We start from the raw sequence: 23323 nt of genomic DNA on the forward strand, positions 1-23323 counted from the left end.
ACCTGGTTGTGTCTCTACGTGTATCTGCCTTACATGAAGTTGGACCTACAGCCAACCAAGATACGCTTGAATGTTGCTGGGTTTGTGCACGGGGGCAGGATGGGACCTATCCAAGCCACAGCTGCAGGGTTGTGGGAGAGGGTAGCACATCATACGTAGCTCGGGTGATGAAGTTATGTCTGTTGGATTTTATGCCCCAGAGGTCACTACATGTGAGTTTCCTCTTTTTGAAACCCTCCCACCTCATCCAGCAGCCCTATTTCACTTATGCTATAGCTTTGGAAAATCTGGCTTCTGTCAGCAAACCTCCTCTCCCATCATGGCCTGGCATTCGGTTGCAGATGCCTTTTGCCAGAGACGGGTTATGGTTCCAAGGCCAAGGCCTCCTCTGCCTTGTTGGACATGGCCCACTGCGTCACGATGGAAGAGAGCAGATTTAGCCTGTAGCACAGCTGTGGCTGGGTAGGAGCAGTACCTCTCACTACGGGGTCCTAGGAGTCGGTGAGGGACATGTCCAGCCCTAACTTTGTCACATTTTAACCCTTCAACCAGACTAAAAATTGGCAGTGACAGGGCTCTGTCACTGTAGAGTCCAATGCTGCTGAGGCATTTTGGAAGTCTGAGCCACTTCCTCACATGAGAGTTCACTTGCCTTTCCATTCGATGGCATGGCTCAGCGAGACCTTGTAAATGGTCAACAGCCATAGAAGTCTGGGAAGCAGCCCACCCTGGAGGCACCAGAGCTTCAGTTTCCCTGTTAGTGCACAGTTGCTGATCTGCCTGAAACCGTTAGCTGTGTCCAGCCCGAGTTGTTTTGGATTGGTCCATTGCTGATGTGGAACCGCTCACCAGTTAGTTGGCCTTTAACAATGGAGATGCTGTGTGATTTGCTTGGCTTGAACTCCATTCTTGCCCACTGGATGCTTTCCTGGAGTTTCTGCAGTGAGTATCTAGTGCATGGTTTTGTTGTTGTGATGATGGTCATGTCGTCCATGTAGGCTCTAATAGGTGGAAGACACAGGCCACTCATGTTCCTCTCACCTCCCACTACCCAGTGAGATGCCCGTATGATCAGCTTCATAGCCACACAATTGCCCCTTTGGCATTCTTCATGCCAAAGGGGGAAATTGTGCAGCCAGCTGTAATCCCAATTCCCAGATCCTGCCAAGCAGTGGTGTTGTTTTCAGCTGTTACACAAAACTGGAGATCCTGAAAGCAGCTCTTGACCAATTTTATTATCTGGTTTGGTATGCCGAAGTGATTGAAGGCCTTCCACAGGATCTTGTGTGGCACCAATTTGTTTTTTTTTTTTTTAGTTTTGCATTTATAAAATTAGGTTTCAGTTTACCACATAGAATTTAATACTTTATTTAAAAATATTGCATAAAATTTAAACATAACATGAAAAATTCTCAAAACATTTTGAATTCATTGCATTGTGAAACTAATAGTTCTGCTCCTTTGAAGGTCTACCTGCCATTATTGTAATTACAAAATTTTTTATGTTCAATTCCCCCTGTAGGTAAATCGGTGGGTTTCCCTGAAACTGTGTGACATAGGTGAGAATTAAATTAGAAGTTTTATTACATTTTCAATTACTAGTAAGTTTTACGATAAAGCCAAAATAGAACAATGCAAAAATATCAAAATAGACATAGTTCATCTCATAAATGCAATACAATAGACAAGTATAGCACACACCCGGTTCAAGTTTGAAATATCTTAGTTACATCAATGCATTTTTTCCATATGTGCTCTCAATGTGTGTGTTTGTGTTTGTTTGTCCTTAGAGAAAACAAACTCATTGGCTGCCACTGAGAGAAGCTTTACAGTCAAGATGTTCACCTTTCAGTTCTTCACTCTCTTTTCCTCACTCTTCTACGTGGCATTCTTCCTGGGCAGGTAATCAGTCTGTAACTGTCTCCTTGTTCAGGAGAAATATTTCAGTCGAATATTTCAGTTTGTCTGATACTTAAGCCACGCTTAATCATGACTAATAAAATGTACTGATATTTATTGCTGCACTTATTTGTGTCATTGTACAAAGAGCACACTATCAACTGCAAGGTAGGTTGATCACATTTAGTCAGGTTGTGCTTGAGTATAGCATAGTAGATAGTGATGGAAAACACAGAAGTGAACATTGGAAACACACTTTACTTTTGTTGATGTTGTCTTAGAACAGACCTTCAACTAGCAAAGACTGGCAAATGAGGTGTATAGCAGAAGGTCATCAGTAATCATTTTTATTTTATTATTAACTAATGAAGTACGTAATTTAGCTTTACTGAAGAAGAGAGGGTTAGGGTTAGGGTTAATACATCTAACAGATGTGATATGTCCAAAATAATGGAGCAAGGTATATTTACAGAATGGACAACATTTTAGATGGTGAACAAAGAGAATAATATCGCTAGATGAGCCTTACAACCTATTTTCTACTGTGACTGTCTGGAAGCAGGAAGTTTGCATTACTGTCCTCATCAGGATCACATGGACCCTACTGTATGAATGAGATTTAAGTAAACAAATTTATTCAGCTTAACACAGATCTGCTTGTGGATGAATGATAACACATACCAGATCTGAAGTGATCAAATAGGTCACTAACTGAAAGCTCAGGTGTGATGAAGTTTTCAGACTGCTTTTGAAATCGTGTTTCACCTCAGATTTGTGGTGAACTGATCAGGGAGTGAGGATACTGAATTGTATTATATTAGTAGTTCCACCTTTTCAATTTGCATTCACTGCTAGGAGGTATAGTTCACTAGCATCACCATCACTATGGTAAAATTTACTGTATACAGACCATTCCAAAAATGCTGAATGTTTATGTGAAATAGATGCTCTCTTACAGGATAAATGGCCATCCAGGAAACTATTTGCGTATTGCTCGTTGGAGGCTGGAGGAGGTGAGTATACAAATCATTTTATATTGAAACTCATTACATTTGCAACAAGGTCAAACTTCTTAATACATTCTATGCACCTTGTAGTGCCATCCGAGTGGATGTTTGACAGACCTTTTCATCCAGATGGCTGTGATCATGCTGCTCAAACAGACTATCAACAACATCTTTGAGTTCACAGTGCCGTGAGTGTTTTGAATTACAGGTCCATATAGTTCAAAAGGTAAAGGCCCATGTCTTCTTTCTTTTTAAATGAATAAATGAAGTTGCTCAGTCCACAGATACACACATCCTGATTCCAGGATCTAGGCCTTTTTTGCTTGCACATTAAAATACATAACAGAACAGTCACCGCCCCTAAACCCAGCCTGCCTAGTCCTAAAATCTAACCTTGCAATATTTTTCCCTTTTACTCTACCAACTGGTACACTTACACTGGAGGGTCCCAGTGTATTGTGTCTATGTGGCGGTTGTTGGTGATTTGGGGTGCAGTAATCATTACATATCATATAATCTGTTCATGCAATTGTCTTAACATGTTCTCTTGGCCCATTAATGCCATTTAGAACTCCACATGTATACATATGCTAATATTGCAATATTTACAACAGTTGAAGGATTAGCATTGAAGGTCTAATATTGGGATAAGTGTAGCTACTGCCTAGAACTCACAAGGTTGATCTCACAGTTCAGAACATATTAGACTCTATTTCTGTGTTTTTCAGCTGGCTAAAGAGTTGTGTGAGCAGAAATGCTGCAAAGACGCTGGAGAGGAAGTGTGGTCATTGTTACAGGAAGGCTTGCCGTGATGAACAGGGATGTGTTGAACCATGTGACATCTGCAAACTTCGGGACTGGCTGCGCAACTACCACCTGGCCAACACAGATGCCTTTAGCCTCTTCAATGAGTTCCTGGAGATGGGTAGGTCCACAGCAGATTCTTGGAGCAGACAGAGGCCTAACAGCTTTTGGTGAACCATTCTCTATTTCATTCAAATACACTAAGTCGACCAACTCAGTTTCCTAGCTATATTTGCAATGGAAGTATGAGTAAGATGCATCACATAGTGGTGATCATGACCTCAACTACACTGGAAATTCACTTCAATCAATACATTATCTTTTTTAACTGTATAAACTACAACAGTCTGTAGGCAGAAAGTATTATCATTATTTCTGCTCTCTCAAGAATTCTTAATGTAGCTTACAATTAAATACAGTTGTTTGAAATCTACAAAGTCTAGAGTCAATATTTGATGTGTACCGATTTATTTTTTAATGCTTTATTTTAATTAATCACAATTAATCACAGGTTTAAAAGATTTAAACGTTCTATGGTTTTACTCTATATATTTTAGTCATCCAATTCAGTTTCACCACCATATTTGTGGCTGCCTTCCCCCTCGCTCCCCTTTTGGCTCTCATCAACAACATCTTTGAGATTCGATTAGATGCCATCAAGATGGTCCAGCTGGAACGCCGTCTGGTTCCCAAGAAGACCAATGACATTGGTGAGAATTGTGTCTGGTTGTGATTGATATACATTTGACCCTACCGAATCATTCTCATAGTGCGTGAGAATAGTAGTTTTCATAGTAAAACCAAACTCACTGCAGAAAGGGCAACATTCAGTCAGAACTTAAACACGTCAGTGATACATTAATGCATCCTTATACTGACACATATGAAACCTTTGTCATTTCTTATGTCCTCAAATGAATGTTAATTTAAAGTCATCAATTAACCTAAACATGTATGTGTTTGGATGGGAAACCCACGCAGGCATGGGGAGAACATGCAAACTACACAGAAAGGCCCCAGGCCCAGGAACCAATCATGTGACCTTCTTGATGTAGGGCAACAGCGCCAACCACCATGACACATATGAAACCTTTGTCATTTCTTATGTCCTCAAATGAATGTTAATTTAAAGTCATCAATTAACCTAAACATGTATGTGTTTGGATGGGAAACCCACGCAGGCATGGGGAGAACATGCAAACTACACAGAAAGGCCCCAGGCCTGGGAACCGAACCAGCGACTTATTTGTTTGCCAACCACCATGCCACCGTGCTGCAAAAAGCAATTTCTTTTTCACTTCAGTTTACTTTAGTTTTGTAAGTGGATAGAGAAAGAAAAAAGCATTCACTCTCAGGTCGCATGACTTTATGTACAGTTAAGTGTTCTTTTTGCAGGTACATCTGTGTGTAACAGTATTCTCTCAGCAGGTGTGGGTCTGTACGTAACACTGTTGTGTTCTCTCATGCAGATGTCTGTTTGTGTGTAACAGTGCTGTGTTTCCATACAGGTGTGTGGACGAAGGTGTTGGAGGTCATTGGTGTTTTGGCAGTTATTGCAAACGGCCTTGTCATTGGAGTGTCTTCAGATTTCATTCCACGCCTTGTCTATCAGTACCGTTATGGTCCATGTGCTAATGGAAGCACTCATCTACAGTCAGTCATGTTTCAGCTTGGACAATCCCCTGACACACACTCTGAGTTTGTCTGTATTGTGTCTCATCATGTGTGTTGTCTTTGGTGTTGTTGCAGCTGCATGCAGGGCTATATTAATGACACATTGTCAACCGCTTTTATGAGCCACTCAGCAGTTCTGAAGGACTTCCAAATGAATCAGATGAGGACTGAGAATGGAGTCACTGTCACACAGTGCAGGTTAGAAGTTCTTATTCTGATTCAGCTCTGTCCAAACATATGAAATAGTGAATAATAGATTTGATAACTTGACAAACTGTGGCATGTGTGCAGTTACAGAGATTACAGGAGTGATGAGGACTACACCCTCACTTCTCAGTTCTGGTTGGTCCTTGCTGTTCGTTTTGCCTTTGTCATCCTGTTTGAGGTTTGTACTGTAGAAGAGAATAAGACAGTGATGTTCTTTTTAAGTGATGAGGCCAGTTAAACTGTCTTGTCTGTGCTTCTGCAGCATGTTGTGGTGGTGTGTAAGTTTATAGCTGCCTGGTTCGTTCCCAACAACCCCATTCAGGTGAAGAATGATCGTCTGCATGACAAACTGGCTCGGCTTAAGGAAGAGCTCCGGTGAGTCAACAGTAATGTAACAAACATTGCAAAACAAGCTGTGAAAACACAATAGTAACATTTACACCTGATATTATGTGTCTTCAAATGTGCTACAATACAACATACTTAGTTGTACCGTAATTTCCGGACTATAAAGCGCACCTGAATATAAGCTGCACCCACTAAATTTAAAGAGAAAAACAGTTTTGTACATATATATAAGCCACAGGAATTATGTTACACAGAAAGATTTCGCCTTTTCGCCAAATTGATTGACTTTAACTTGAAAGCTGCATCATATGCATTGCTTTGTGTGTTTTCCATGATAAGGGTGTGTGTATGAAGCGCAAAATAAATGACTGATCTGAAGAATTTAGTGCGGGTGCGTTTAATTTAATTTGCACTGTGACCTGTTGGGTAGTTTCATTGGTCTGATGTGACGCTAAATGTATTGGTGGCATGAAGCTCGTTACCTGTGAAAATCCATAAATTAGCCGCATAGTTGTTTAAACCGAGTTCAAAGCGTGTGAAAAAAGTAGCGTCTTATAATCTGGAAATTACTGAAATCCGGAATGAGCCAAAGAACTTCTGATTCCAAAATATGCAACTTTACTCCTGTAATCCATTCCTGGTTGGAAAAAATGTCTCTCAAAGATTTTTACAATTCCAATTATGTTTGATAACATTTTCTTTCACATGAACTGTCAAACTGAGTCACACTTCCCTTGTCTGACAATTCAGGGACTTCATAAAACTTTTATCAACTTTTATTATGCCACTCACTTTCTCATCTCAGTTAGTCAGACTTTCATTTTTCATAGCACATAATATCATTTCTTTGTGAGGACATATTTATTACATGTGCTTTAAATTATAGTTTTATTGTATAGGTAACAGGAAGTTTGCGATCTCAAGCCTTCTCCACAACTCTCAAGAACAATATGACACATTTTAATGCCTGGTATAAATACGATTAAAAAAATGACAGGATCTTACAGTCTATGCTGTCTTTCTTTTATTTTAGTGAGATGAAACGCAGCAGATCAACCGACGTTTGAAATTTTCACAAGTTACTTCAGATCTCCTCTAGATCTCCTCCTCTCCTCTCTTCCATGTGAAATAAAAAGATTAACCATTATTTCTATAATTTATATTTGCTGTTGGACCATGAGACTTATTTTGCAAACGTTTATGGTGTGATATTGAACTTTAAATTTTTTGCTGCTGACATGTTACCACAAAAGAACCGCCTGACTTTTTAAACACCAGTTGTAGCAGAGGAAACCTCATGCATAATAGCCATGTAGTGTTTTACATCAAAATTTGTTTTACAAAAAAATGATTCCATAAAACATCTTTAACACTCTTTTGTGACATGATCAGACTGTCCTAATATCTACACTTGTACTGGTAACTTCATAATGTACAATGACATGACGGAAATTCAGGAGTGTGTAGAAAGCTCAGGAGGATACAGTTTACTAAACGCTCATTAAAAAGACTTTTTTTATTCACGACTTCATAGCTCTGTGAATCCCTAAATTTACCCAAGTTACGAGAGTTGAGTCATCGTATGTCAATGTCAAAAAGCTAAAAAGAAAATAAATTCATGGCTATCACTTAAAATGAAGTCTGTTCTTCAAAATTAGACTCAATAAATGATAGTAATAAATTATAATAAAACTAAATAAATGATATTGACTAAATACTGAAGTAAATTATTAATAAAGATTTTTTAAGCACTTTACCTTATTCATCAGACCAAACTCCTGAAATCCTGACTTGTTGCACAATATTTTTGATCCATAACAATTTTCTCAGCAAATCACCTGAACTGTACTGAGCCTTGTGTTAGTGAGATCCGCCAGATGCTGTGTCTCCTATGTTGTACTAAACATCTTCACACTGTAGTGGTAAGTGACAATTGTTATAATTAAAAAATGAATATTGTGGCAATCCGAGTGTTCTTTTATTCATCCTTAGCCAAATGTATTTGTAGTAAGGTGAAGTGGATATATTAAATATAACCCACAATGTGGTGCTGTTGTGATCTACAAGACAAGGATGTGTGGAAGAAGAAATGCTGTTCTGAGCCTTACCATGGTGTGTACCCCAAGTTGCTCTTCTCTGCCGTGAGTTCAGAATAAAGTCTTCCAATCCATTTCACAAAGCAGAGCATAGTAGAGAGCATGGAAGTCTACGATCCTCCACCAAATTATTCAAAATATGCGCTTTCATTGCCCATTAAGAACCGCAGGGAATACCTAAAAAAATTACTTTTAGCCGACTTATTTACTTATTACTTTTACTGTCAACGAGAGCGCTAGGCGACAGCTAAATAAAAGCTAACTACCTACTAGGGGTGCATCAGTACAGGTAGCCCACAGTATGATCCTTGTTTTTGGGTCACAGTTTCGGTATGTGCTTTGTGCATAAAGAGACTTTTTTTTCCTCCCAAAATTATTTATTTATTTTGCTTGTCAGAATAAGTTCCAAACAATTCTGGCACTGAATTATGTCAGAGATACTCATTGCGCTGCTCTTCAAGCTTTAATTGGTTGCTAGTGTGGTAGCCTATAACAATAAGGTAACCGAGCCAATATTTTTTTTTTTTTCAAATGTGCTATTCATAACATCTGCATTATACGTCTCCTTTCATTGTCAAACCTGGCAACGCAGCACGCTTACAGCATTGTTTACAACACCATTACACTTGGTGAAGTTACTGTAGCTCCGCTAGCCACCGTAAAATTGATTGGTTTCTAATGAAAAAAAAAGGCCAAAATCCAGGCGGACAGACACAGAGCGTTGTAATGAATAGTGAAGATAAAGAGTCTGACAAAGCAGCAAACGAAAATTAACATGAAGACGCTGGAGAGGGGATGAGCAATCAAACGTCAGGTGTTTGGAGTAAAATCCGTGTGGCTCTCCCCTTGACTTTTCTCTGCTAACGTGGCTGTTGTGAAAAAAAAAATATATATATGAGGATCGCTGCTTGAAGTTAACAGTTGGTTAACAAATACAACACGTAATAGTACACTTCATAGTAGACTTGCCTCTTTTTCCTTGCCTATTACTTACACCGCAGGATAAAATAAAAAAATTAAACATACAAAAATGTAAACAAAAAACACTTTCTAATGTTGAAGTGCCTCTTAGCACTGACTACTAGTATACATAAATAGTAGCAGTGAGGGAAATAACGGTGACCCCTCTCCCAGAGATAAGTTTCATCTACACCACTCGCTGTCTAAGGAAAGTGCAGAACATCCTGTGTGACTACCACCACCCTGCTTATCATTTGTTCCATGTGCTGCCATCAGGTAGAAGGTACAAGTCCATACAGGCCCAAACAACAAGGCTGTCCAATAGCCTGTATCCTCCGGCTATAAGACTACTGAACACTGCCCCCCTACCACGGACAACAGCCACATCCACTAACAATAGTATGAACTGGACTTCGCATTGTTGCACTGTCAATATCTTCATGTATCTTCTATGATGTTGCACGGATACCATAGGCGGCAAAATGTTTAGACTGGGTTATTATGGGGTTATTTATTGGGAATTCTGGGGTCTAAGCACCTGTGGCACAGATTTCACATCAAACTAGGCAGTGTTGATGCTCTAAACTTAATTTTGTTGTACTCTGTGACAATGACAATAAATCCTTTTAAACTATTTACTATTTCCATCATTACAACAGCATTACTGTTACCGACAATTAAATGTGGTGCATTTTGAAGTGTGAAGTAAAGCAACTCACTGAAGCTGCCACCTGACTTGGCTCTCAGACAGCAGCCACAAGTGCTGCAATGGTGTTTTTTTTTTTATTTTTGGTGAGGGTGAGGGGTAGGATACAACTGCATAAGTGATGATTGGCTAAGGTAGATTTCATGGTAAGCCAACCAGAGGTGGGCCTTGTTTACACAGAAACACACACATGTACAGCAGCCTCACACAAACTATCAGAGATAGCCTGCGGCAATGGCGAGTCCAGAGCATTCAAAGGCAAAGTTGTTGTCAAGGTAGACGTTTTCCTGCTACTGTGTGTGTGAGCTGCAACAGCTCCAGTTGCAACAGTGTGATAGGTTAGTCACCGTGAGTGTCCACCAAAAAATGCTTTAGGCAGCATATGTGTCATATGTTTCATCAGCATTTAAGAAAGATTTTCTGTGAAATCCAGGCAATGTAATCTAACAGAAAGGGTTAATAAATGATAATGTACCTGAGATGAAGTGAGCATTACAAACAGAGCCTCTTTGACTGCAGTAGCATCATTCCAGTATTCTCCTTCTCAGTGCTTGGAGCCTCAAACGGCATCTATTTTTTTGAATGGGTGAGATCATGCAGGTAACCTGAAAAACTTAAAAAAACACTGCCAGTTCTATTCACACAGCCAACAATGTTACAACAAGGCATTGCTTTGTGATGTTCCGATTGGATGGACTGTTGATTGACAATGGCTTTGCCTAGTCAGAATCCAGGAAAGTCATAATTTTGTTTAAGAGAAACTTGACAGAATAACAACCAAAATGCACAGATCTTTACTATTTATTTTGTGTTTAGTTAAATTAAGCCAATGGAATGGCCCTTAGGCATTTAGCTGTCCTGTTAGAGCTTACGCAAAGTGACGTTCTTCCATAGACTTTGTGAGAGTTCAGTCGTTTTCTGACCCCAAGATGCATGCGCATATTTCTTTGACGTTGCACCGAAGGGTCCATAAACCTTGACTTTCTCTCTGAACTAACTGTCAAGCAAGCAGCAAGTCATCAAGCTCTGCTGAAGTCTGATCAGGAGCAACTAATTTGAATAAGGTGTCTTGGAGCAGGAAACGTCTAAAACATGCAGGACAGGACTGGATTTGGAGATGTCTGCAGTATGGAGTAGCCAACTCTGACTCTAAAAGTGTTTGGGCCCGAGTGGGCTAGAATAAAACCAGACTGTGGCCCAGATGTGTGCTGGTTTCTTTCACTGAGTTCATTCTTGAGCAACATGAGGAACTGTTATCAAAAAAAAAAAAAATGTTTGGGTTGAGAGTGGGAAAGAGTGAGAGAGGCAAGAAGGGGGTGTAGGTAGGAATATGATGCTGCATGAAGTTCATGGAGATGAGCTGTAGTATGAAATTCATGAGGATAAGGGAGTAATGGGCATTGCAGGAACATGGGATGGCGATGAGTCACCACCTGCAGGATGAGGACAGGGACAGAGAGGAGAGGAGCTGGGAGAGACAGAGACTTCGGGAAAACATGGTTAGTAAATGCAGTACACATGCTTAGAGCTGGGTGAAGCAGTGATTTTTTAAGAAGCATGGTTCTTATCAGTGCATGCAGGGGGCAGGGAGGGAGAGAGAGAGATGCTCAGTCCTTCCCGGAGTAGCCTAGGCCTATAGCAGCATACCTAAAGAGTAGAGCACTTTAACTTTTTAACTATACTCTCTGTCATACAGAAACGTTTTAAGCTGGTCTTGAAAATTGCTGAAGAGTCCGCCTCCCCCAGATCGATACTGGAAGTTGGTTCCATCGCAGAGGAGCCTGATAACAGAAATAACTGCCTCCAGATTTACTCTTGGAGACTCTATGAACCACTAGTAGACCTCCATCTAGAGAGTGGAGTGGCCTACTAGAACAGTAAGGAACTATGAGCTCTCTAAAATTTGATGGAGCTTGGCCTTTAAGAGCTTTATATATTAACAGAAGGATTTAAAATTCTACTCTTTATTTTAATGGCAGCCAATGAAGAGCAACTAACACGGGAGAGATGTGATCTCTTTTCCTAGTTCCTGTTAATATTCGTGCAGCAGCGGTCTGAATCAACTGAAGGCCTTTCAGAGATTTGTTTGGACATCTTTATAAATAAATTTATAAAGAGTTTGGTCTAGACCTGCTCTATATGTAAAATGCCTTGATGTAACTTTGTTATGATTTGGCGCTATACAAATAAATCTGATTTGATTTGATTTGATTTGACTTCCAGATAGTAATGAGTTACAGTAGTCCAGCCAAGAAGTTACAAATGCATGGACTAGTTTTGCTAGGATTGGATGTTTCTGATTTTCCTAATGTTTCTAAGGTGGAAGAAAGCTGCCCAACTGACTTGTTTGATGTCAGGGACAAAGGACATGTCCTGGGCAAAAGTTACTCCAAGGTTTCTTACAGTGGAGCTGGAAGCCAAAGTAAAGCTGTCCAGACTGATTAGATAATTAGATAGTGTTTCTCTGAGGTGCTTTTGGCCAAGTACAATAGCTTCAGTTTTGTTAGAGTTGAGAAGTAAAAAGTTGTGGGTCATCCAGACTTTTATGTGTTCAAGACATGTCTGCAGTCTGACTATCTGACTGACTTCATTTGGCTTCATTGATAGGTACAGCTGAGTATTGTCTGCATAACAGTGAAAGTTGATGCTGTGTTTCCTCATAATGTTGCCTAGAGGAAGCAGATAAAAGAGTAAAAGTAAGTAAAGAGTCAAAAGATAAAAGTAAAAAGGAAAGAGTCCAACTACCAAACCCTGTGGGACTCCATTACTGACTACAGTGCATGAGGAGGAACTATTGTTAGCATGAACAAACTGATGTCTGTCTGATAAATAGGATTTGAACCACCAATTCCTTTAATCCCAATTTCATGTTCCAGTCTCTGTAATAAAATATTATGATCTGTGGTGTCGAATGCAGCACTAAGATCTAAAAGGAGAAATATGGAGGCTGATCCATTGTCTGAAGCCATTAGAATATCATTGGAGACTTTAACCAGCGCTATTTCTGTGCTATGATGGGCTCTAAATCCTGACTGAAACTCTTCAAGCAAACCTTTCCCATCCAGGTGGTCATGTAATTGGTTTGCTGCTGCTTTCTTAATGACTTTAGAAATGAATGGAAGGTTCGATATGGGTCTGTAGTTTGCCAAAACATCTGGATCAAGATTAGGCTTTTTAAGCTGGGGTTTGATGACTGCGAGTCTCAGGTACATAACCCAAAGATAAGGAACCAATCCTGTAATTTGCGGTTGGGTCTGGCAAGGTGGTAGTTCAGTTTCTGTCTGGTTGGTGAGGGAAGGGTTATGTTTGTTTGAGTCAGTGGTGTCAGAGTCTGGTGTGAGTCAGTTTGAGTGTTAGCCAGTGGTATGGGCAGACCAGGAGGCGGGATCCCTGTGTCGGATTTTTTTCTGGTATGGCGGTGTAGATAATTGGGTGGTTCTTTACTGTTCTGAGTAGTAATGGAGTAGATGTGGGATTTACTAGTGACCGTTTAGTCTCCGAAGGATCCCAGGATGGAGTTTGTAGGGTTGTCTCTGTTCGTGTGGCAGTTGGTTGATGTTCACTGTCCATTGTTGATTCCTGTTGGTGCTCTCCTGAGGTCTGAGTTTGTATATGGCTGGTTGTGATTGATGTGACAGGGTTATGTTGTCCTGGTTTGAAAATCTTGAAGATCTTTCCTGATCTATCTCCCCCTAATGGTGGCATGTCAGGTGAAAGCCCTAATACTCTATTCTGCTCAAAATCTTAATATGTGTTTTTCAGGCACTCTTCTACTTCTATCTTTGTTGCTTTAAGCTGCCCTCCCTTGTCCTGGTTAAACAATCCTTTAACAAACTTGAATGAGTCCCTGCAAAACGCTGTCCTTACATATTCTTTCTTTTTTCTCTTTTTCCTAAGATATTCAGCCCTTCTGAGTACTCTTAGCCTACTTCTCAACCCCTCTTGCAACACATTAATTCCCTCCCTCTCTTCCTCTGTAGCTCTTTTCCATTGCTTTCTTAATTGTCTTCTGTCGAACTAATTTCTCCATTTCTCTTTGCTGTCTAGACTTACCTACCTGTACTCTTTCAACCCTCTTTCTATCTTGCACCCCAAATCTTTCGACACCATTGGAGTAAATTATGTCTCCCATCTTCTTTAATCTATCGCTTGCGTTTCCTTCTAGTCTGCTCAGAATTATTGACAAGTTCTTGTTGACTGTCTCCCATTCCTTGCTACTATTTGCCCTCGGCCATTTAACTCTAGCTTTCTGCTCCATATTTCCCTCTCTGACTGGCCTGTTCACCATATTACCAACCACGCTCACTTTGCTCTTCACACTATTCTGCCCACTTCTAGTCTGAGAGAATAGGCCCCTATCCTTCACTGAGTCACATATCCAACTCATTGTCTTAGCCGAAGAAAACTGTCTCATTTCATCCATTATGATTGACAACTGTTTTTGCATATAATAGCTGTGAATCAAGGTCATCAAGTCCATAAGAATATATGTGGTGTTTTTAGCAAGATTCAGAAACATGTTTGCACTCATTCTGTGTTTTCAGGATCTGCACAGACAGACTCCCTTGACCTTTTGTGGTAACATAGCAACTTTATAATACAAGTAGCTGTGGAAGGTCCCCCCCCTCCAGTAGGCTTGCCACCTACAGGGCTGCTGATAAGGGGGTGGTGCATTGTGGTTTGGGTAGCAGCTATGGACAGAGACTTGTGCACCCAACCCCTGGATAATGAATCTGGCATCAGGACATTGCCTTCATTGTCGACTGTGCTAAGAGGCACTTCAACTGATCACCAATGCCGTCAGGCTGAAGAATGAATCCTACCAGGCCTGGTTGGCTTATGGGACTCCTGAGGCAGCTGATGGGTACTGGCAAGTGGAGCAAAAACTCACGACTGGGAGGAGTTAGGGAAGGCCATGGAGGAGGACTATCATTTGGCCTTGAGGAAGTTCTGGCAAACCATTCGGCGTCCCAGGAGAGGGAAATACTAACCTGCCAACACTCTTTACAGTGGAGGTGGGGGGATGTTGACCTCAACCAGAGAAAGTGTCGAGTGGTAGAAGGTTTGCCACTGCTGGGGACTCAGGGGGAAACCTATGATTCAGGTGGAACAATGTGGTCTTTGTCACAGTTGTGGAAAACTGGATCAACTCTTTACTCCCTACAGGGTGGGTTCAGTGAAATTTGCCCAACAAGTCCACTTGTGGTCTGTGGACTTGGAGAAGGTATTTGGCCATGTCCATCATGGTATTTTGTGGGAGTTGCTTTGGGTGTGGTGTCTGGGGTCTTATGCTAAGGGCTGTCAAGTCCCTGTACTGATTGATATATATATATATATCATAGACTCTAGAATTACGAAGAGTTTGGTCTCGACCGAGCTTTGATGTAACTTTGCTATGATTTGGCTCTACACAAATAAATCTGATTTGATTTGATTTATAATCGTTGCCCTTTGTCACTGGTCATGTTTATTATTTTTATGGACTGGATTTCTAGTTACAGCAAGGGGCTAGGGGTGTCTGGTTGTGGGACCACAGAATTTAATATCTGCTTTTTGCAGATTATGTTGTCCTGTTGGTAAAAACCATGTTTACACTTATATTTAGTTAAGTATATCTAGTTTTTAAGTAAGGAAAAACTGAAATTAATAAATAAAATAAAATAAAAATGTTTTGAATCATACTCTAGCCTTTTCAGTATGCATGAACAAATTAATTTAATTGTCTCCTGGTTATAAAACAAGGTTTCTAGGATACAAGTAGATGTAATTTGAACTAAATTGGGTGATTTTTTTTTTATATCAAAACTAATAGTGTTTTTATTATTTGCACTCAATTATACACAGCTTTCGTGTATATATAAGACTTGCATTTACGCGAGGATCATTAATACACAAAGCATTGTACTCTGCAAATATGTCATGAGTCTGTGTTCCCAGTGTTTTCCCCTCCCCCATGTCTGTTTCCCTAGAAGTCCTCTAGGGGCAGATCCAGTGAGCGGGCAGGCCGGCAGGCGATGCACCTGCTTCCCATTATCATCAGTCTCAGTTAAAAGCCGAGTCTCTCCAATCACTCATCAGATCGTCCAGTTACCCAAGCGGTATACTGCGCTCTGGCTCGCAATCTCCCAGCGCTTTAGTCATTAGTATTTCCAGTCTGTTATATTTTGCTTCACTATGTTTTCCTTGTGACCAGATCCCCTCCTCACTCACCTGCATCCTGCCTGCAACAGCTGGACCTGTTGCTGTGCCACTCTGGACTCCTCTCCGAATTCCCTCATCGCCCAGCCTCACTACACTGCCTAACCATCCAGCCCCTTCAAAGTTCTCACCAGTGACTCCCTGGTTGCAGACACCTAAACTTATTCCTGTCTCGCTTTTGGGTCCTACCTCTAGGGCAAACATGACAAAATATAGCTACAACCATGTTCTGAGCTCAAAAAACATGGATTTGATCCACATATACTACTACATAGATGGCTTGAGAACTATGTAGGACCGCTGTCTTCTGCGCCCCTGGTTGTATTAGTCAGTGGTCTGTTTAAGCAACACTGGCAATAAACACATTGATTTGAATACAATCTCCTCTGCTAGTTTTAGTATCGGACAATGAAAGGGTGGTTGATTGCATTTATAATAACTTAGAACAAACATGTCATTGTATCTACATACTGGGGTGTATCTATATTTCTGCTTGTGAGTCTGGCCCCGTTGTGTCCTATGAGTGTATTCATACTCAGTGCAGTGAGTGTCTCACACTGATAAGAGCAGAAGAGGGTGAGTTTACTTTCTTTATCTGTAAGTGTGGCAGATGTTTCAGTCTCAACTTGGAACCCATCAAACAGAACACTAAAGACAACTGGCAAAATAAGTTTTTGTTCAGCACATGAAGATAGACATTAAAGACGTAGAAAAAAAAGAAGTCAAAAGAAAGGAAATATAAAAATATAGCTCATAAAGAAGATATGCCATTAAAATTAAAAATGATAATGTGGAATGCGGGGGCCAGGAAGGGTGAATACTAGAAGGTAATTGAATACAGTATGACAATTTCAAATCAAAATAAAATCAGCCGGTAAGAACGTTATTACATTAACTTGAGTATCAGTTGCCAACAATGCCACTCCCAGACTTTCACCTGGAGGATTAGGTTAACCCTTTACACAATGGTTAGAACACAGGTTCGTTTGCTCATGAGGGCTTGAGACTGGATCCAGAGTACAAATTCAATTAATCTTTATTAATCTATTTCAATAACTTCACAATAAAAATGCTTTGCACACTCACACACCTAAGGCAATCCAAAAAACAAACAAATAGCAAAATAGGGTTAAATCAATTAAACACATAGCTAAGCAAACCACACAAATACAAAAGAAAACTAAAAAAAAAAACAAACAAAAAAACAACTCACTCAAGTAATCTAGAAATAAAAAATAAATAAATAAAAATAAACCAAAAGTAACTTCAAAAGTGATTTACCTTCAATAGACTACACGCAATTAAAGAACAAAAACAAAAAACAAAGATTGCCAATAAAGTTCAGTCCAAATTTAACATCCTAAAAGACATAGATTTGGCGCTAGGGTAAAGACGTCGACCAACTTACTGCCACAACAGCACAGTCGACGGATGTAGGCTGGATGATTCGGTTCAAACAACCTTACTAGACAACAGGCAGAACAGCAGCCAGCTGTTACTGTCAATATCCATGACAGTAGCTTGAACTACCGTCAGGAGTTGAATGAGTGTCGCAAAGGTGAGGAGGAGAAACATCAAAGCCACAGCGGAACCATCACGATGTAACAGAGATACAGGAGAGAAACACTCAGGACCCCGTAATCAAGTCCGATGAGGGAGATGGAAAATTCCCAGTGAGGAACTGAATTAAGAAGACAAAAGCCGACCTCGATGGCAACCGCAACATACCAGGAAGCAGCGAGCCGGGCGACTCAGGTGAGGAGATGGACAGGTGCCGTGATCAGGGGGAGGGGGAGGGGGAGGGGCAGGGGCAGGGCACCCAGGAGCTTCAGAAGAAAGGAACTTCCCAGTACACAACCACCCACTCTGATCTGGAAACACAAGTGACAAGACTTTAATTCTGTCGGACTTGAAGTGTTTTCATGTCTACTCATTCATTCAGAGGGAGGACAGATTTCATTTCAATTCATAGCTTTCTATTAAAAAAATATTTAATCCAAACACCATCACTTCATTAGGCACACTGTGCTTGTACTGTTTGACCTTTTTGTCCTCTGTGTCATAGATTTAACAAAGACCTGGAAAGATCTCTAAAAGATTTTGGTTCTACTTGACATGATAGTATCACACAGTTGCTGCAAATCTGTCGGCTGCTGGTTTGAGATTTGGTGCATGTGCCTCCACATGCACACTTGAGCTCAGTGAACTTGCTATAATATTGAAGAAAACACTTTCAGATGATTTTCGCTTTGCAATATGGCATTTTATGCTGCTGGAGGTAGCCATGATAAAATGGAGATAGTGTTGTCATAAAGGGATGAACACATCCATCTTCTACTGCTTTTCCATTTACATGTCGCAGGGGGTGCTGGAGCCAATCACTCTGGCAGAGAGTAAGGCACACCCTGGACAGGTCATCACAGGTCATCACAGGGCCTAAACACCGAGATGGAGAACAACTCACACTATGGATTATTCAGAGTCAGCAGTTAACCCAAACATGCATGCTTTTGGATGGTAGGATGGGAGGAAACAGAAGTACCCACAGGAAACCCACGCAGGCATGGAGATCATGCAAACTCTGCACAGAAAGGCCTCAGGCTGGGAACTATACCGGCAACCTTCGTATTGTGGGGCGACAGCGCTAACCACTACTTCATGGTGTTGCCGAGGGTTAAACACAGTCAGAAAAAATACTCATTTAGTCGTACTGTAGTGATTAGTAGTGTTGTTGCACAGCGGGTTGTGGGTTCGAGTCCCTGGGCTGGGGCCTTTCTGTTGGGAGTATGTTTTGGTTGATTGGGGACTAACTTACCTGTAGGACTGAGTGAGAGTGATTGGTTGTTCATGTCTATATGTCTCTATGGGTTCACCCTGGCAACTTGTCCAGGGTGTACACCGCTCTCGGATTGGCTCCAGCAACCCCCGTGATAAGCGGTTGAAAATGAGGGCGAGTGAGAGGCTAAAAGTATTCCAAGATACCCCTGACACCATTATTACACAGCAGCCAAGCCAGGATAGAGCAATGCTTTCATGTTGTTTATGTAGCATTCTGACACATCAATATTTACTTTAATGATTACACATATGCTAAATGTAACAATATCTCAATTTTAATGTCAAAGTTTAAAGTTGTCTGTGATTCAGTTGCAATGTAAATCCTCATTCAGAAGGTGTAGGCAAATTTAAAATGAAAATTCAGCGTAAACTTGTCTTCATAGTGATGTGATGCAGGCAGGACCAGCAGCTCAGGGGTCTCTTCCTGTTGAATGATTGGTATGCGTGCCATGTAATCATGCTGGTCAAACATAACTGGATTCTTTTGGGATCAAATCCATATGCTGCAGGTCATTTTCCTCTCTTGCTCCCTGTGTCCTGTCAACCATTCTGCCACAAAAAAAGCAATGAATAAATAAAATAATAATAAAAATACTCTGCTGATGACTTTTATTGCCTCTACAGAAACTGTGACATTTGATATGCTGCTTAGATAACCTTGGTAGATATGAGGAAGACTTCAGGTGATTTAGATGATCCTGTAAAAATAAAACCAGCAAACTGAAAACCATTAGAGCTGATGTGAGACCTTTGACATACAAAATTAACTATCAGTGTAAACACCATCTGGTCTGAAAATAAAGCTACTGGTCTTCTATTATTACAATTCATCCACTTTCTACCTTTCAATACATGCTCATATTTTTACCAAGATCAAGTTAAATGAGGGGATTGATCCCACTCATGTCTGTTTGTCCACCAAATCAAATCAAATTTATTTGTATAGCACTAAATCATAACAGAGTTACATCAGGGCACTTTACATATAGAGCAGGTCTAGACCTCTTTATGGAGTTGTTAGAGACCCCACCGTGAAGCTATGGACACTAGATATTAGAATAAAGCCTGTAAACAGAATGAATGGCTATCCATTTGCATAATCCAGAGCATCTGGTTCATACAAAATTCACACAAGATTTTGAATAGGAAACACACCCATGCACAGTTTCGTGGAGTCAGTTTCAAACACTTGTTCACCCAGTCTGACCTGACCCTTTCAACAGCATTGTATTCCTTCTATTGCTTTCACTGACATGATGACACATGTCTGTTGCCTTTCCATATGATAAAGCAATTTCTCTGGTGATATTTATCTGAAACCATGTCCATCACTTAACCATGCAGTGACAAACTTCTCTTTTTCAGTTCTATGACTTAAGAAATCTTTCCTTTTCATCATAGAAAAAAAATGACATGGCATCATTTAACACCTAAACAAGTTTTTCCACTGTGTTCCCTTCTCTGGTTCATCACATTTAGGAAGTCAATTTATTCATCTAAATATGATTGTTTCATGAAGTCACAAATCTACTTTTTCATAGGTGATTTCAAGTCAATCTGTTTCATTTGACCTGCGGATTTCATCAGTATCTATTCACCTTTAGCTTGTCCTCCACTTTATCAGCAGTCAGGTTGAATTCACAGGCTCTCAAAGCTTTTATTAACGTCTCTGTTCGGGCTTCAGCTCCTTGACTCTTCCTCCACTCCTTCAGTAGCTCCACCGCCGTCTCCTCTAGGTCTGCATGATGTCTCCTGCTGATGGACTCCAGCTTGACCTCAGGCAAACCCAGTTTGCGGCCAAATTTCCGCCAAGACCTCCCAACATTTTGTGAAATCACAACTGTGGCAATGTCTATTTTTGCTGAAGGAGAAGGAGACATTGAAGTTTTAGAGTTAGCAAAATGTCACAAGCCATTGCAATGGGCTATGGATAACTTATGACACAGGCCTATTCAGATTCTAGAACTGTGAGTCGCATGTTGAACTTCACAGAATCAGCTCACCTGGCAGGCCTGATATCCACAACTTCTATTTCATACATCATATTCAGTCTTTTCAAGCACCATCCATGTTCCAATAAGCCACTATGGCATTGTGTGAAACACAGATAAAATGAATGCCTTACATTTTTTTTGTTGAGAGAAGATGCAGCAGAGGCTGCATTGTATTAGCATTACAGACTGTGCCATCTTATTTACTAAGGCAGCAAAAACGTGAAAATGACCTAAAAAAAAGCCAGAATATCAGCACATTGGGGAGTTTCTTTTGGAACTGTTTTTCCAGCAAAAGTTGATAGCTTGAAAAATGAAGCTTAAGTATCTCTCATAAGTTTTATTTTAAAGTTTATGTTATGTTACTTATGTGTGTAAGCCAGGAGTGTGCAAAATTTTATGACTTCATAATGACAATAAAGACACTTGAATCTTAAGTATTACCTTCAACGGTGAAATCTTAAAATGAGAGCATCAGACTAAAGTCAAGAGTTGGATTGATTTCACTGAGCAAACATGATGCACCCTTCTGAGAGGAACACCTGGAGCTTTTCTTCACACTGTGGAGTTTGGGACCTTTAGTTGGATTATAACAGCTTGCGTGTCTACTTCCTACATGTCTGCTCATCTGCTCACACACTCATTACCCTTGATGCATTGCAGCTTGTGTTACAATTTACTTTCCCCAGCAGAATGCCTGCCTGACACAATAACTTCTTCAAATGTATGACGATGACGATACGCGGTATGACCCACCTCTCTCGGTCTGATCCAGCTCTTCTCGGGCTCCGGCTCCGGGTCCAGCATGTAGACCCAGTAACGTGTCGGAGAGGTCTGGCCGCTGGATGTTGATAAGCAGCCATGACAGATAGTCGGTGTTGCCAACTCCCAGCTTGCCTCTCTCTGTTAGTAGCTGGAACAGCCGCTGCCCGCTGCTTATCTTTTCCTGGTCTTTTTTCCCGATCAACCCTTGACACAGGAACTTGATCTTCTCCAAGTCTTCCGACGACAACTGGTTGGAGATTTTTAGTAAATTTGCATTAAAGTCCGAATCGTTCATGTCTCTGGTAGATTTCGATCTGATCTCTGAACCAGGAAACTCTGAAGTGTTGCTTTCACTTCCGTTTTCCCTGAGTTTTCACAGCCTGGTCAGCTCCAATCAGAAGCTCGGAGAGTTCGTTTTGGACCGTATCCCAATCTGGAACTTCAAGACTCACAAATGCACACTTTCTTTATCAACTGGTAATTTTAATAAACTATGGATCATTAGTACTAACACTGCTCATCTGGCTTGTTGCATTTGGCAGCATTAGGGAGCAGTTGGTCTCCTGCAGACTGCCGTTTCAATTTGTGTTATAATTCGGTACCGAGCACTCGACAGTACAATGGCCCTATTGCCTCTGTGGTGATTATTTGTGTACTTTTTCTTCCGCCGGATTAACGGGCGTTTCGGGAATTTAAAGATCCCCCCAAACTCACGAAATTCTAACAGCATGTCAGAAATGCGTGAAATGTCAATATGTCATTGGTTACAGAAATCTATCTCATAAAAAGGCTCCACGGTGCCAGCTTTTGTTGAGCCCCATGCTCAGGTTGCCCGATTTGGCGATTTATAGCCTCGTAATTAACTCATTTTCATCCAATATACTTCATATTGGTTCAATATCAACTCAAGACCATAAAGATGTAAAATAATCAAAATCTTTTTAGCTTTCCCTCCTTGGTGTGGCGGTGAGGCGAGTTTTGAGGCTTTGCAATAAAAAGGGAAGTTTTCATAACTCCAGCGTACAAAATGCAATCAGGTCCAAATTCACCTCACGTGATCACAGTTCCGTCCTGAAAGCTTATCAATGTTGAGTGAAGGGCGCCGCCTACTGGACATAGGCAGTCACTCTCAAGGACCAGGGGCCTCATTTATAAAACTGTGCCAAGGGTCGGTACTAGAAGTGTGTGTACACCCAGAAGTCAAAGTTTGCGTACGTAGAAAACCGGAATCACAAACCAAAGGAAGCAAAATGAGTGGCAACAGGTTGCTGCAGCTGTTAGCAGGTGTGGGCAATCAGGTGCTCACATACAGTCCTGCAATGTACAAAAAAATACTTAGCGGTCGCACATCCTGACAGAGTCTTGCACCCTGTTCATATCCCGCCTGTCTTGAACTGGGCTCTGTCTCTGGGTCATATTGCACGCTCTTATAATGGGCACACTTTGGCAGGATGGTAAAGAAGCCTGCCCTCCGATGAATCCAAAGCCACCACTGACCCTGCAGAGGTATGGACCTCATTAAAGATGGTAATTCTGCCACTGGCATAGTCCTCCAGGAGTGCCATGGTGCAGCATTTACGCACAGGGCTCACCGCTGTATTTATAGGTTTAATCAGTTCGTGCTAACTACCATCACGAAAAATATTATTTAGACTGTGTGTGAACATTGCCCTTTTCTTTATGGCTGGTTTGTTATGAAAAGCATCAAGTAGAGCTGACTAGCTGAGAGCAGGAAAGTATATAGTATAATGATTGTTAATGGCTTGTTAAGCAAATGCCGCGCCGTTCTCTCCTCCTCCTGCTCTGCTGGAGTGGACAAAATGGCAGAGA

At 40.9% G+C, this 23323-nt stretch overlaps 2 protein-coding genes across 4 annotated transcripts in view; one reads left to right on the forward strand and one right to left on the reverse strand.

The window, feature by feature from the left end:
- LOC115040729 (anoctamin-9-like) overlaps positions 1-7537 on the forward strand; it is a 32664-nt gene extending 25127 nt beyond the window's left edge. For both annotated transcript variants that reach the window (XM_029497712.1, XM_029497713.1), the window contains 11 exons: positions 1523-1559; positions 1791-1902; positions 2858-2912; positions 2997-3094; positions 3635-3831; positions 4268-4420; positions 5219-5363; positions 5460-5582; positions 5676-5769; positions 5854-5966; positions 6973-7537. In XM_029497712.1, the coding sequence (XP_029353572.1) occupies positions 1523-1559; positions 1791-1902; positions 2858-2912; positions 2997-3094; positions 3635-3831; positions 4268-4420; positions 5219-5363; positions 5460-5582; positions 5676-5769; positions 5854-5966; positions 6973-7006 (1161 nt within the window). In that variant the 3' untranslated portion in view covers positions 7007-7537. The remainder of the gene's footprint in view (positions 1-1522; positions 1560-1790; positions 1903-2857; positions 2913-2996; positions 3095-3634; positions 3832-4267; positions 4421-5218; positions 5364-5459; positions 5583-5675; positions 5770-5853; positions 5967-6972) is intronic.
- A 9373-nt stretch (positions 7538-16910) lies between these two features.
- fadd (Fas (tnfrsf6)-associated via death domain) lies at positions 16911-21851 on the reverse strand. Of its 2 annotated transcripts, none has more exons than XM_029498064.1 (3): positions 21485-21851; positions 20336-20598; positions 16911-17770 (listed from the first exon to the last, which is right to left on the reverse strand). In XM_029498064.1, exons 1-3 carry the CDS (start codon positions 21786-21788, stop codon positions 17651-17653), a joined length of 687 nt encoding a protein of 228 aa, XP_029353924.1. In that variant the 5' UTR covers positions 21789-21851; the 3' UTR covers positions 16911-17650. The 2 variants fall into 2 exon arrangements, with proteins under 2 accessions (XP_029353924.1, XP_029353925.1); XM_029498065.1 differs by lacking the exon at positions 16911-17770 and adding an exon at positions 18997-19286 and having other exon boundaries at positions 21485-21850.
- Positions 21852-23323: the final 1472 nt, after the last annotated feature.

The sequence above is a fragment of the Echeneis naucrates genome, chromosome 3 (assembly GCF_900963305.1).
Source record: "Echeneis naucrates chromosome 3, fEcheNa1.1, whole genome shotgun sequence".
In the NCBI taxonomy this organism is placed as follows: Eukaryota; Metazoa; Chordata; class Actinopteri; order Carangiformes; family Echeneidae; genus Echeneis; species Echeneis naucrates.

Excerpts from the sequence above, each read along its gene's own strand:
- fadd (XM_029498064.1), bottom strand. The coding sequence starts at position 21,788 with ATGAACGATTCGGACTTTAATGCAAATTTACTAAAAATCTCCAACCAG. Across the intron at positions 20,599-21,484 it reads GCTGGATCAGACCGAGAGAG|CAAAAATAGACATTGCCACA; the intron begins GTGGGTCATACC and ends CTTCTCCTTCAG. Across the intron at positions 17,771-20,335 it reads AAGTGGAGGACAAGCTAAAG|ATCAGAGTGGGTGGTTGTGT; the intron begins GTGAATAGATAC and ends TTGTGTTTCCAG.